This window comes from Vipera berus (genome assembly GCF_964194415.1).
Source record: "Vipera berus genome assembly, chromosome: 3".
In the NCBI taxonomy this organism is placed as follows: domain Eukaryota; kingdom Metazoa; phylum Chordata; class Lepidosauria; order Squamata; family Viperidae; genus Vipera; species Vipera berus.
Genome location: NC_138204.1, coordinates 13919735 through 13933591, shown reverse-complemented (window position 1 = coordinate 13933591; position 13857 = coordinate 13919735). Strand labels below are relative to the sequence as shown.

The following is a 13857-nucleotide window of genomic DNA, read 5'->3' as shown; positions in this document are numbered from 1 at the left end:
TCCTGCCAGTGAGAAACTTTTTGGTTCTGATGCTGCCTTTCCTCCTGCCAAGGTGCCCTTACCTTTCTAGGGCAAAACAAGGGCTGATTCCTTAGACTGGTCTTGGGAGATGGCAAATCTTCTCCTGGCTTTTGCTAGGCTTTGGAAAAGCTGCAAAGGCAGTTGGTTCAGGACGAATTTACCAAAACATTTCTCTTGCTTTAGCTTCCTCTGTTCCCCTAGAAAGCTACTTTTTTGAGGGTGGGTGGGTGGGTTGGACTTGGTGACCATGATAGAGGCAGCAATTTAAGGTGGTGGGAAAGAGACAAAGTTTGAGCAAAGTTAAGTGGGAGCTAAAGAAGTAAAAGTATAAGAAATAAAAGAAGGAGAAAGAGGGAAAGAGTGAGGAGGAGGAGGAGGAGGAGGAGAGAAAAAAGAAAAAGGAGGATGGGGGATAGATGGTGGCAGTAATGGTGAACAGCAGCGAGCAAGCACAAACAGCAAGCATTAGCAACTAGCAAGCCACAACCACAAGCTGAGATAACTATAAGGGTTTGTTACTGAAACCGGATGGCTAGAAGCATCCAAATGGCTTGAGGGCAAGTTGCAGAGGAATAAGCAGTAGCCAACAAGCAACAGAGGGATGACATTGGCCCAGAAGGCATTCAGAGTGGAAGAAAAGAAAGAGGATATTTATAAAAGTTAAGTACACTTAAATAAAAGGAAAGATAAAGTGGTGGGGAGGGAGAAGAAATGGCATCAAAAAGTAGACTGTACAAAATGTAGACCAACAGTTGAGAATGGCAGCTGTGAGACAGGCAAACTGTCATTTCCACACTAGCCACAAGTGCAGCTGAGGACTAACTTTTAAGTATTGTTTCAGCATTAACCTCGAGAGGTTAAAATCTTCTGTAAATCCAAAATTCATAAAAAACAAATAACATTTAAAAAAAAACTTTTAAATTAAAACTGTTAGGTTTACAATTTTATAATTTTTAAAAAACTTTTAAAATATAATTTTTTAACGTTTACATCTTTTAAAAACAAATATTTGAAATTTTCTAATTACACTAACAACAACAACAACAATAATAAAAGTAGTAAGGCTTAATACTGGCTGCTCAAGAACAAGCACTACAAACTAATGCCATGTAAGTGAAGATAGAAAAATCTACTGACAATCCAAATTGTCGACTTTGCAATTACAAAGTTGAAACTGTTTCACATTTAATATGTGAGTGCAGCAAAATCGTGGAAACTGATTACAAAGCTAGACATGACCGAGTTGCTAAACTAATCCACTGGGCATTGTGTAACAAATACAATTTGCCTGTGTACGAAAAGTCGTGGGAACGTAGGGTGGAAAAAGTTGAGAATGAGAAGGTGAAGATCTTGTGGGAATACAGACAGATCGCCATTTGGAACACAACATGCCAGATATCGCAGTCATGGAGAACCGAAGCGTAGTTGATTGATATCGCTGTACCAGGAGATGCCAGAGTCGAAGAAAAAGAACTGGGAAAAATTACAAAATTTCATGACCTGGCCATCGAAACTGTGCGATTATGGATGAAACGTGTAACAGTGATACCCACTGTCATCAGGGCACTGGGAACTATGTCCAAAAACTTTGCAAAATATATCAAGAAATTGCAGCTTCCTGCAATAACTCCAGCAAAGCTACAAAAAACTGTGCTACTCGGAACATCTTACATTTTAAGGAGATACCTGGTTGATACCTAGGATGCTGGCAGCAACCCGTGTCAACCATTAATGCCAGTCAATTTGAGTGTTCAGTTGACTGAGGTTCATGTTTAATGAATAAAAGAATAAAGATAAAATGTATTTTAAAACTTTTCAATAAAAAAAGAATAAAAATAACAACAACAACAACAACAATAATAATAATAATTCTACATCTTTTAAGATTATTAAAATGCAAACTAATTGAAATAGATTGCAACCAAACTGAACAACAGTAGGGAACAATTAAGAGACTTACTAAAATAATTAAACCAACAGATTATTATCCCTTTCTCCCCTGTGGGGATGAAAGATACAACAAAGAGCCTGAAAATAAAAAAGAGATTATGAACAGCTAAGAATAAAAGTCAAAGAAATGGGAGCAAAGGTGGTGTTTTCTTCTGTATTCCCAACAAAAGGTAAGCACCCAATGAAGGAACAAGAAGTTTTGAAATAAATCACTGGCTTAAAGGATGCTGCTGTCAAGGGAATTTTGTATTCCTAGACCATGGTCTACAATATCTATACGAAGGGCTTCTGGTATGGGATGCATTATACCTCACAAAACCTGGGGAAAAACGTTTTTGGAAATCAACTGGCTCAGCTTATCCGAAGGGCTTTAGACTAAAAAGTGGTAAAAAAAAGGAGAACTAAAATACAAAACAGAAGTTGAAGGAAGCAAGATGAAAAATCTTAAAGGGGAAAACAACTCAAGAAGCTTGGGGAATTTTGAAAAATGAGATTATAAAAGCCTAGTCTAGCACAACACCACTAGGAAAGAAAAATAAAGAGATCCTTAATGGAACCAGCATGGCTGCATAAATAACTCTCAGATAAACTGAAAGACAAAATGGACAAGTATAAAAAATGGAAAGAGGGACACATAACTAAAGCAGAATTTCAGCAAACAGAAATCTGCAAAGATGAAGTCAGGAAAGCTAAGGCCCAGAATGAACTAAGACTCGCCAACAATATAATTTAAAGTTTCTTTCAATATGTAAATAACAAGAAAAAAGTCAAAGAAATAATTGGTCCGCTAATGGGAGGAGATGGCAAGGAGATAACAAGCAGCAGGGAGAAAGCGGAACTGCTTAATTCATTCTTTGCATCTGTCTTTATACAAAAGGGAAAAAAAACAGTCCAGTCTAATAAAAACAGTACCGCAAAATACAGATTAGGAATACAAGTCAAAATAGGCAAATGTAGATTTGTATAGGCAAATAAGAATCTAGATATCCTAGTGGATAGCCACTTAAGTATGAGCCAGCAGTGTGCTGCAGGTGTCAAAAAAGCCAATGCAGTTGTAGGCTGCATTAACAGAGGAACAGTATCAAGATCACATGAACTTTATACTGCAGTGGTAAGACCATACTTGGAATACTGTGTCCAGTTTGGGTCACCATTGTCCAAAAGAAGATGTCAGGATTCTAGGAAGAGTGCAGAGAAGAGCAATAAAGATGACTAGGGGACTGGAGAACAAAATGTATGAACGGTTGCAGGAACTGGGTATGTCTGGTCTAATGCAGAAAAGAACCAGTGGTGACATGATAGCAGTGTGAGAGTCATGATAATCCTAATGATAACCCTAACTCTCTGGCCTCCAATCTCTAGCCTTTTTAAAAACTCTCTATCCTTTTTTAGTTTGCTGTATTACTGCATGCCTGGAAAGAGGGTGACGAAATCTGTAACTTATTTATCTTGACCCCAGGCTAAAGAGTAGAGGCAAGGAATCAAAGCAAAGCAAAGCAAAGCAAGTCTTTCTCCAGCATTTAGGATCTGAAGAAAAAAGTCCCAAAGCAAAATCGGCTAAAGCAGAAACATGCAGCAAATGGTCATGGAAGGAGCTGGGTTTTAAAGGGTGTCATATGGGGCAGCAAAGGGCTTTCCCAGCTTTTTGCTTGCCCGTCTGGACTCCCTTTAGGACCCATATTTTGCCATGGCTGGGGTAAACTTTTTTCCCCCTTCAGTTCCTCAAGGCAAAAAGCTGCAGATTTTTCTTTGCTTGCTTGCTTCCTTTCCTTTCCATTTCAAGGGGGGGAGGGGGTGTCTTTGAAAGTGATAGAGGTTGGAGGGCAAAGGCAAAGAGTTTGGGGGAGGGGGAGAAAAACCAACAAGTCTGTTCCTCCCAGCCTTTTTTCTTTTATGAAGAAATGTGGCTTTCTGGGGGAGGGAGGGGGGTTAAAGCAAGGGGAAGGTTTTGGAAAGCTTGTCCTGAAGCTGCTGTCTTTGCATGCAGGGGCTGACTTCCCAAAGCCTAGCAAGAACAATCTCCTGATGGCCAGCAGATTGGAGCAAACAGCTCTGAAAGCCGCTGTCTTTTCCCACTGAAAATAATGGCTGCTTCCAAGAGGTATGGGGAGCAGGGTCCTGGCAAGGTCCTGGCAAGGTGGCCTGGAGGTCATAAGGGCGAATGACCATGGGGTGCTGCAGCAGTTGTAACTTTGAAACAGTTGTATGTAATTTGGGGGCATCTGTTGTAACTCTGACCAGTTGTTAAGTGACCTGTTATATCTCGAGGACTACTTGGTTTTTTTTTAAGTCAGAAGATATCCCAGATAAAGATTCATGCGCTGCTGTTTCCAAACCACCCCCCCCCCCCCAAACCCAGCATTTTTGAACTTCCAGGGAAGGGAAAGATAAAGCAGCTAACCAAAAGCCTCTTTTGTTTCATTGCTTAAACCTGATGATTACGATGCCAAGAGTAAGAGCTCTTTTTTGGACAGATATTTATACAGAAATTGGGTAAAAGATTCTATTTACTACTGTGTGACTCTTGGGTTTGGCTGGGGAGACAACTGTTCTCCCCAAAGGCATGTTTTATGCAATTTGTTTTTCATTTTTAGCCTATTAAAAAATAAAACAGAAACTTGAGATGTAAAGTGCTTCGTTTGCTGACATTATTAATAATCTTATCGGTAGAATCACTTCTCTGATTACTCTCATAGGCACACAACCCATTATCTGTATTCAGGGATAGTCTTGCTGCCACATCAGTAGCAGCATCCTTCTTTTCTGCCATTTTTCTTTTTCTACTTGGATGGCTTTTTACTGTATGAATAGGGAGCTTCTGATCTTGCAGACTGTTGTTGATTAAACAGATCCCCATTTCCTGAAACCATGGTATGGCAACTGGCATTGCGGGGAACGTTATATCAACAACATCTGGAAGACCCAAGATTCTTCACTTTTGCTCCAAATGATGAGATTGAAAAAAAATGTTATTTTTCCTGTAAACATCAAGAACCAGTTACAATCTATAATGTTTTCTATGTTCACGTTGCACTGTATTCCATAGATGAGCTTGCCCTTTTAATGAACTGATGTCTTCCTTGGGGGTCTTCTCTACGTGCACTTCTTTCTACGCTTTGCTGTAGGGAATAAAAGATAAAACAGAACGTTAAACTATTTGGCTATTCTGCAAACTTTTAAAAATTGATAAATAAAATAAACTTAGCATAGTAATTTATGTCACTGTGGCATAGATATAAAGCCATCCTGACATATTGCGTTCTATATATGAAGAGATCCCAACAAACTTATGGCGAAACGTTTCCTTCTTCCAATTGCTGTAATATACAAGGACTGCATTTGGCTCAGCTGCTCATGATAAACTGGGTCCTTTTATACTTCAAAAATATTTATGTAAACTAGTGAAAATATTTAAAATTAAATGCCTACCAGAAAAGGAAGCCTGGCCTCTAAGTACATTCACTGAGGATGCTAAGGGGTTTCTCCAAAGAAAGCCTTTCGGAGAAGGGGACTCTTTCCGTGATAGTCACCCGTTGCAACATTAAGAGTTAGGTAAGGATGTGGTCTTCTCCAAGGTCCTAGTGCACACTGAATTTAGGGTGATTTTGAAAGAGCCAGGAAAGTGAAATCTGTATAATTGAAGATGGGGTGTTAGCCAAACCATTGCATGTTTAATCAAAAACTTTAGGTAGCTGAAAGTCCTAACCCATCCATTTTAATTTTTAAAAATGTTATTAAACTAAAAAGCTACCCAGATCAACAGTGAACTTTTGGTGATGTACAATATAAAATTTTTAAAAGAATTTAAATTAAATACAATAGTCTAAAAAGAGTGTCTGGAGAAACGACCACATAATCACAAGGGGTCTGCCACCCATTCTAGTCCAAGGTTTAGGACAGTGATGGCAAACCTATAGCAAACCTCTCAAAGGTGACACGCCCTGACATTTTGGTGACATGCCAGCACGCACTAACATCTGACAACTATTCTTGAAGGCAAACATCATTCTCGATTTTCAGAGGCTGTGGAGGTTGCATGAGAATGGGGTACACCCTCATGCAGCCTCCAGACCCCTTGGAAGTTACTTTAGGCCCAGCCTCGGCCCTGCCATTGAATGGTGTTGTTCAGGGTGATCTAGATGCTAGAGGGGTGATAGAGAATTGCTTCTCTTTTGTTCAGGTATGTGTGAGAGAGAGACACATACCAATAGAGTCAAGATAGGCATTTCCACCATTTTTGACATGCTGAGCCCAAAAGATTTGCCATCAGTGGACTCTAGGCAAAGAGCAACTCTTAAGGGATTGTCTAATAAGATTAAGGCACAGACTCTAAAAGGATGTTATTTCAGAGGGCAACTGCTAGGGCAGAGAAGGCCTATTTCCTGAGTTCCATCAGATGTCATCACTTAATCAAAGCATGTTGATTGACAGATGGCACAGGTAGTAACTCTAAAAGACAGCAGCCCCTCGAGTAATGGTGTAATAAGATGGAGGGTTTGTGTCACTGTAAGCTGGGGGGTGGGGGCACGAAGGGAGGCTCAGCCAATCTCAATGTATACATGGTTGTACTCTGACAATAAAGGTTCATTATTATTAATCAGACCTTATGTCCTGAAGAGCTACAGATGGTAACTAGCACCTTGCACTGCACTGGTAATCATTATGACTATTACAAGATTCTTTCTTAATGAAAAACAAAATGAAAAATGCTTCTCTCATGAACACATTACCTCTTGGAAAAGTGTAAGCAGACTGAAAATGTAGAAAAAGACAACAGAAAGCATAATTTACCCCACAACCATTTTGTTAGGTGCTCCCCAACGAAGTAGAAGATGAACATTATGCACATAGCAACGGAGAGAAATATCGCCTTTCCAAGCAGGCCAAGCACTCCTAAAACTGGATAAGCCCAAATCCCAGCTACGTGATGTATCCAAATTATCCTAAAAGAAAGCAAGGTAAGCATCGTAATGAAATACAGGAAGCCAAACAGGTTAAATATTGCACCTGTTTCGAAGTTGCCTGAAAATATTTCAGCTGGCTAATACTTACAAATACAAAAGTTAATATTACACCAAGTTGGATATAATTAAAAATCTACAACGTGATCTCCAAGGCGAGGTCTTTGAAAAGCTCCGTTTACATGAGGAAAAATGAAATGTTCTTAACTCTCCTATTTAAATCAGTAGGACACAAAATGTTTGACAGTGACTACTTCATAACGGCAAATCTGTTATCTTCCAGATGCTACTACTGAATTATGTTTTCCAACTTCCATTACTGTAGTGAAAGATAGATTTGGGCTGCTTGAAGTCAGCAATATCTGAATGCTACTGGTTCCGTAGTCCATGAGAGATTGAGGTGCTGGGTTTATGATAAATAAATAAATAAGTGGTATTGAAACAATATATATTATTGTTGTAATTTTTCCTGCAAACTTGTATAGTGATTTTTAAACATTCTAGAAGAATTACATAATTGTTCAGAGAAGCAATTCCTCCTGTTCTGTCCTCCTCCTCTGCTCCCCTCTCTTCCCCTCCTTTCCTCCCTTTCCTCCAGTTAATACAAAAGAAACATCTGAACAAAATGAATAAAAATGTTTAAAATTCAAATACATTTCTCAAACAAGATTGAATATCTACCATGATAGGTATACAGCTGCAAAGATGCCAAGTCCCAATATTCCTTTCCATCTAGGAGGATACTTATGTGAACATATAACCAGCTCTATGAAAAGCAGTGGCAGGATAGTAGTGTGCTAAAAAGCAAAAGCAGAAGATAAAAGTATGATGTAGGGAAACAGAATCAATCGCATTACTTCTTATTCTGGTTTCAGATCACTAGGCGGCACAGCCTGGAGTTCGAGTCTGATTGGCTCAAGGTTGACTCAGCCTTCCGTTAGTAAAATGAGGACCCAGAGTGTTGGGGACAATATGCTGACCCTGTAAACTGCTTAAAGAGGGCTGTAAAGCACCATGAAGTGGTATATAAGTCTAAGTGCTATTGCTATTCTGTTCCAACATTTTTGCAAGGAAAATACTTTCAAGATACCTTTTCTACTCTGAAAGCAGAACATCCTGTCAAATTATAGTGATCCTTTTGAAAAGCCTATGTGAATACAGTTAGTCCTCGAGGTACGACTGATCATCCAATTCGTAACAAATTGCATGTGCCAAAAGAAGACACTAAGCTTCAAATACTTACCATCGTGTGATTAAGCCAATCCGGATTAATGTCATCCAGCTCTTTAGGGTACACGAGTTCTCTGTCAATTGCATAAAGGCCCCAGAAAGCAACAGCTACAAACTGAGAGAAAACATCTGAACATTGAGAACCTCAAATGTTGGATTTTTTTTTTAGAAATCTGGTAGTCACCATCTTACAAACTGCCTTTGTACTTGTATGAACATAAGATAGTTATTGTTTTAATTTCACCAGATAAACATTGATTAAAAACTGAACCTTCAAACGTATTCTGGATCATGCAGTGCAACATACAATTGTATCTGCAGGTGTAAAGTTACAGGGAGTCAGGTGGCATATCAATTTGCTAAATTATTAGTTGTTTAACTTATAAGCCCACTCACTCTCAATTTCAGAGCCTTAAAGCAGGGGTGTCAAACTGCCGGCCCACGGGCCGGACGTGTCACAAAGAAACCGCGCCTACCCCATTGCCAGCAAAGGGGAAAAAATTCCGATATGTTGCGCGACGTCATGTGACATCCTGAGTTTGACATGTCTGCCTTAAAGAATCAAAACTAAATATTGTGTAACTTTAACTTTATATTTTGTTATGTAAAGATAGCTTTAGCAAGACAGTAATAAGCTCAATTACTTTGGAGAGTGAGATGGATGTCATGTAAAATATAAATAAATAAATTAAGTAAGTAAATAAGTAGGATGAATGAGAAAATTAAACTTTTCTTCCTACTCTGTTAATAAAAATTGCTGTAAAATTTTTATTTGCATTTTAAACCAATCTGCTATTGCAGCCTAGGAAATTATCATCTGAAATATAAATAGCTGATCTATAGAGGCAAATCTTTTCAGAACCATGACAGGAAGGAGAAAAAAGGACATTTCTAACCATCTTTTAAAGAAAAGAAATAGGCACAGAACACTGATTTACTTGGCTGAATCATTAACTTTCCAAGTACAGTAATTATAAAATTCAAATTATATTTTTTGTAAATTGGAAACCAGGTTACTTTTTATACTTAAAATAAGCAAAGGAACTTTCAGAGACAATAATTGGAGCATTCAATTTTGTGACATGCAAATAATTTTAATATATAGTTTCATAAATAAATTATAAAGTGTACAAGTTTCACTTTATCATCCATTTTTATCATTTGAGTTCTGTCTTTTGTTTAGGAGTTCTGTGAATTTATTTTTTTTAACTAACTCCCTAAAAAAGTTTGAAAACCCCAATTTAGGACTCCCCATAAATGAACACTGCTCAATGTGTATTTCAGTCCCTATCTACTTGAACAGAAATCCCACTTCATTTACTGTTTTCTACTTAAAACCATGCATGATTATTATACCTTTACTGCTAGATGCCCGAGATATTTTAAAAAGTCTAGTCATTGATACATTTTTATGCCTTTTAGTCAGTGTTGAATCCTGGCAACTGCTTGGGCAAGCCCCTCGAATTCTGGCAACATTTTCAGAAATGGTTTGCAATTGCTTCCTTCCTAGGAGTAAGAGAGAGTGCCCAAGTCCATAACCAGTCCATAATGATGAGGTTACCATTGAGAAATTAATGTTGCTTCTGTTGATTTTATCAGTAAGCAAATGGGTATACTTTTTACTGTGAGATTATGGAAAGGATCATGTGGTTTTTAAGAAAACCATCTAAAATCTCACGAACTTTTAAGCCAGGGGTAGGGAAGGATGGCCCTTTTATGACTTGTGGACTTCTACTCCCAGAATTCCTGGCTCAGGAATTCTGGGAGTTGAAGTCCACAAGTCATAAAGGGACCATCATCCCTCATCTCTGCTTTAAGCAAATCTGACTCAACCTAATGGAATTATAGTACAGTATGGATTATTTGAATAATAGTTGTTGAAATTACTTACTAAGCCAACAGGGAATACATATGCAGAGAAGATGAAATCTCTAATAGGCAGCACTATAGACGATACTTTCTTTTCTTGGGAAGGGACAAACAGGGCTACAGCATCAATTGTGACACATAATAAGTACAGCAATGTCTGTAGAAGCTATGAATTCAAAGAAGTTATATTCAAGGTGGAACATACATTTTCTTTCCATTATTTATTATCCAAGAATAAAGTTTAAAGTTAAAAGCCATGACTTGGGATATTTTTATCTCCTCTAAGTCCCTTAATCTAGATTTCTTCAGTATACTATACCAGGTACTTGAAAAAAACCTCAAAAGTGAGAACTGTGAATCTACATCTAAATCAATTATTCCTCACCTAGTGCTCTGCAGACGTTTTGGGATTGCAGTTCATAGAATTTCCAGTGTTGTGGTAAAAAAACAACACCTCAGCAACAACTGAAGGGGATCAACAATTAATTTATAGTTGAAAGCTAGCAGGTTCCCATGAGTCTCTGGTCTCTTGCAGAAGTACCAAGGCAAAAGCCTCAAGTTCACCTTATTTTTATGTAGATAAAGGCGGTCTGAGCATTTAGCAGAGGATCCATATTAGAGAAATAATTGCTTTACAACTGATCTAGTCCCAAAGGGAGACATGGGTACCCATCATGGTTTGTAAATCCTGAAAATCCTGCAGAGACGTTTGTGGAAATGCAACGCAGCAATTTTTATAGGCAAGCCCAATGGTTATTCTGGCAGGCTGATTTTAGCAGCAAAAAGAGGTAAGGAACCATGGTAACATAATAAGTTCTTCTAACACACATACCATCAATTAGTCCTTAAGCACAATATGTGGAAAATTCATTAAGTATGTTGAGCGAGAGGTACAGAAATGGACATCAAAGCATTAAAGAATAAAGTCAAATGCTTGCTTATAAATGAATCCAACCTGAGTTTTTATTCCACTCCACCACTCAGTATTGCCAAAAATCACCTCGCTAAATTCCTAGTCACTATTGGCTGCAAAGATGCAGACTTGTGCTGGGACTGATTTTCTTTGGTTATTTCTGAGGGCACTATGTTCGGGAATCTGATTTAGAGACTCTTTGCTCTGCCTGTTAACTTCCACATGTTCTGGACCAGAGGTCTTCAAACTCGGCCCTTTTTTGACTCATGGACTTCAACTCCCAGAATTCCTGAGCCAGCATGGCTCAGCTTGGAAACTCTCCCTTTCCCCTCAGCATGGCTGGCTCAGGAATTCTGGGAGTTGAAGTCCACAAGTCATAAAAGAGCCAAAGTTTGACTACCTCTGACCCTTTAAGCTCCCTCCCCTCTCGCCCCACCTAGCTTCGCTCTCATTGGCTCACCCTCCCCAAAGCCCTTCCCTCCGCCACGTGCGAAGGTCTAAGATTAATTTGGACAGGCGCAGCACGCTTTTCGTTTCGCGTGCCTACCTGGTTGAGGAAGGTCAGGTATTTCCATTGGCCGCCATAACTATCGTCGTGCACTTTCCGGACCGACTTAGGCAACCCCAAATTTTGAGTCAGAGCGAAGGTCGCCCAGAGGAAGCAGAGGAAGTGTAGCAGTGCCACAGCTCTCTGACCTCGCACGGCCAACGGCATGATCGTTCATTCCACGCCGCGGAGGGTAGAAGTGGTAATAGGGGATAAAATCTTAAAGCCGTGCCGGCGCCATGCGCCGGCGGATCCTCCGCGCAGGCGCTGAGAGGGAATTTGGCGCTCAATCACCCGCCGCCATCTTGGCTGCCTTTGAAGCTTAAAAGGCGAATTTTGGACCGTTGACGCTTTCTCACCTCACAGTGGGCCGTGATGGACAGTTCTATGTCTCTATTTTTGGGGGGGAGGGAGAGAGAAAATAGTAACTTTCCCGGTGTAAGTTTCTTGATCCGATAAGTTTTCGGTGCAGGTAGAGTTGAGAATATTTGCTATTTTCAGAAGCTATAAGTTAATAGGAAATTCCTTTATATATTCGCTGCCGTTGTTAGGGGATGTTTTGTTTACTCCCCCCGTGAGATAACGTTGGAATGGTACTGACCAGATTGAGATGGGAGGGGCCTAAGCATATGAGCGGATTGTTTAGGGCAGGGGTAGGTAACCTTGACTCTTATGATTCGTGGACTTCAACTCCCAGAATTCCTGAGCCAGCATAGCTGGCTCAGGAATTCTGGGAGTTGAAGTCTATGAGTCATAAAAGCCAAGGTTGCCTACCCCTGGTTTGGGGCCTAAGAATCAGTGGTGTAATAAGCCTGCTTGATGAATGCAGACATTGACTAGCATTTGATTTGAATAAATGACAAGTTGAAAGTATTGAGTTTTCCTTCCAAGTTTTTATTTTATAACTTAGCTTTTTGCTGTTGTTTTGGTTTGTTAGGAATACTGGGGAGTTCAGGCTGGGGAAAAAGATGCACTTTTAGAAATGGATAATTTTTGAGGGGGGTGGGCACTGATGACATGAGACCTGATTAATGTTGAATGAGACACCACTAGGAAATCCCAGGCTCTAAACTTTTCCGGTGTGGAAAAATATTACAAAAGAAGGCAATTTCTGTATTGTAGACAGGAAAACTAGTATGATGTGCTTTTGAAAACACAAGAAACCAAGCTTTATATTTACTTCAAAATGGTTTTTATCACAGATTAACATTTTTATTTTTTGTCTTTTAAACAAATTATGGTGACTTACTTTTGTGTGTTATTTATCTGTAAGCCATTTCAAAAGTATTTTGTGTGCAAAAGTATTTTTAAATGCGAATACTATATATATATATACCTATATACTATATATATATACCTACATGGCATGGGTCCGGACTACCTACGGGAGCACCTTCTGCCAATGTCAACACCCCACCGCCCTGTGCGCTCCCACAGAGAGGGCCTCCTCAGGGTGCCACCGCTCAAGGAATGTCGACTGGTGGCCCCCAGGGGGAGGGCATTCTCAGTGGGTGCGCCAGCCCTCTGGAACTGCTTACCAACTGAAATCCGGATGGCCCCCGACCTCCGCACCTTCCGGCGCGACTTGAAGACTTACCTATTCCAGCAGTCCGGCCTGGCCTGATAACTCTAATTGGGGTCCCAGTTTGTTTGTTTATTGTTTTTCAGTACTGTTTCATTATGTTTGCCTACCTTACTCTGTACACCGCCCCGAGTCCCTCGGGAGAAGGGCGGTTTATAAAAACAAACAAATAAATAAATAAATAAATTTGTATAGGATAACTTGAAAAATTGAATATACTAGATTCTTATTTCAGTATGCGTCTACTGAAAAGTAAACTCCACTGATTTTTGTGATCTGTTTCCAGAGAAATACTGTATTTTTGCAAACTTACAACTCAATGTCAAGGGACATTGGGAAAGAAAATACTTAAAATATGTTAAATTACTATTTGAAGATCAAAGAAATTGTGGCTGATTTCCAGTGCAAAGAGTTAATTTGCTTGGTAAGTTAAGACTTAAGTGCTTCATATTTCCTTTGTGTAGTTGTCCCATGGACTGTTATAGAACATCTGTTAACAACAAATCAAACATAGCTTACTGATATATTTATGTGATGCTTCTCTAAGATCTAAATTAGTAATCATAACCACAACCTCTTGTGGCAATGAATTTTACTTTGAGTAAAATATATCTGAATACACTCATAATAATTTAACTGACAAGAATAACCCATTGGCATGTGAATCATATATATAAGTTCTTCCAAGTTGCTGCATTGAAAGAGTTATGCCCTCAGAAGCTTATTTCCCAATGCTCTGTAAGTATATTTAGCATGTAAAGTATAGAACAGCTTTGTTGTACTT

General features: G+C 39.2%; 1 protein-coding gene across 1 annotated transcript; it reads right to left on the bottom strand.

Moving 5' to 3' along the window:
* Nucleotides 1-5064: 5064 nt before the first annotated feature.
* On the bottom strand, nt 5065-11659 carry LOC308665582 (androgen-induced gene 1 protein-like; the record flags this gene model as incomplete). Its single annotated transcript, XM_081323646.1, has 6 exons — nt 5065-5090; nt 6763-6914; nt 7614-7729; nt 8176-8277; nt 10054-10197; nt 11492-11659. 6 exons carry the CDS (start codon nt 11657-11659, stop codon nt 5065-5067), a joined length of 708 nt encoding a protein of 235 aa, XP_081179772.1.
* Nucleotides 11660-13857: the final 2198 nt, after the last annotated feature.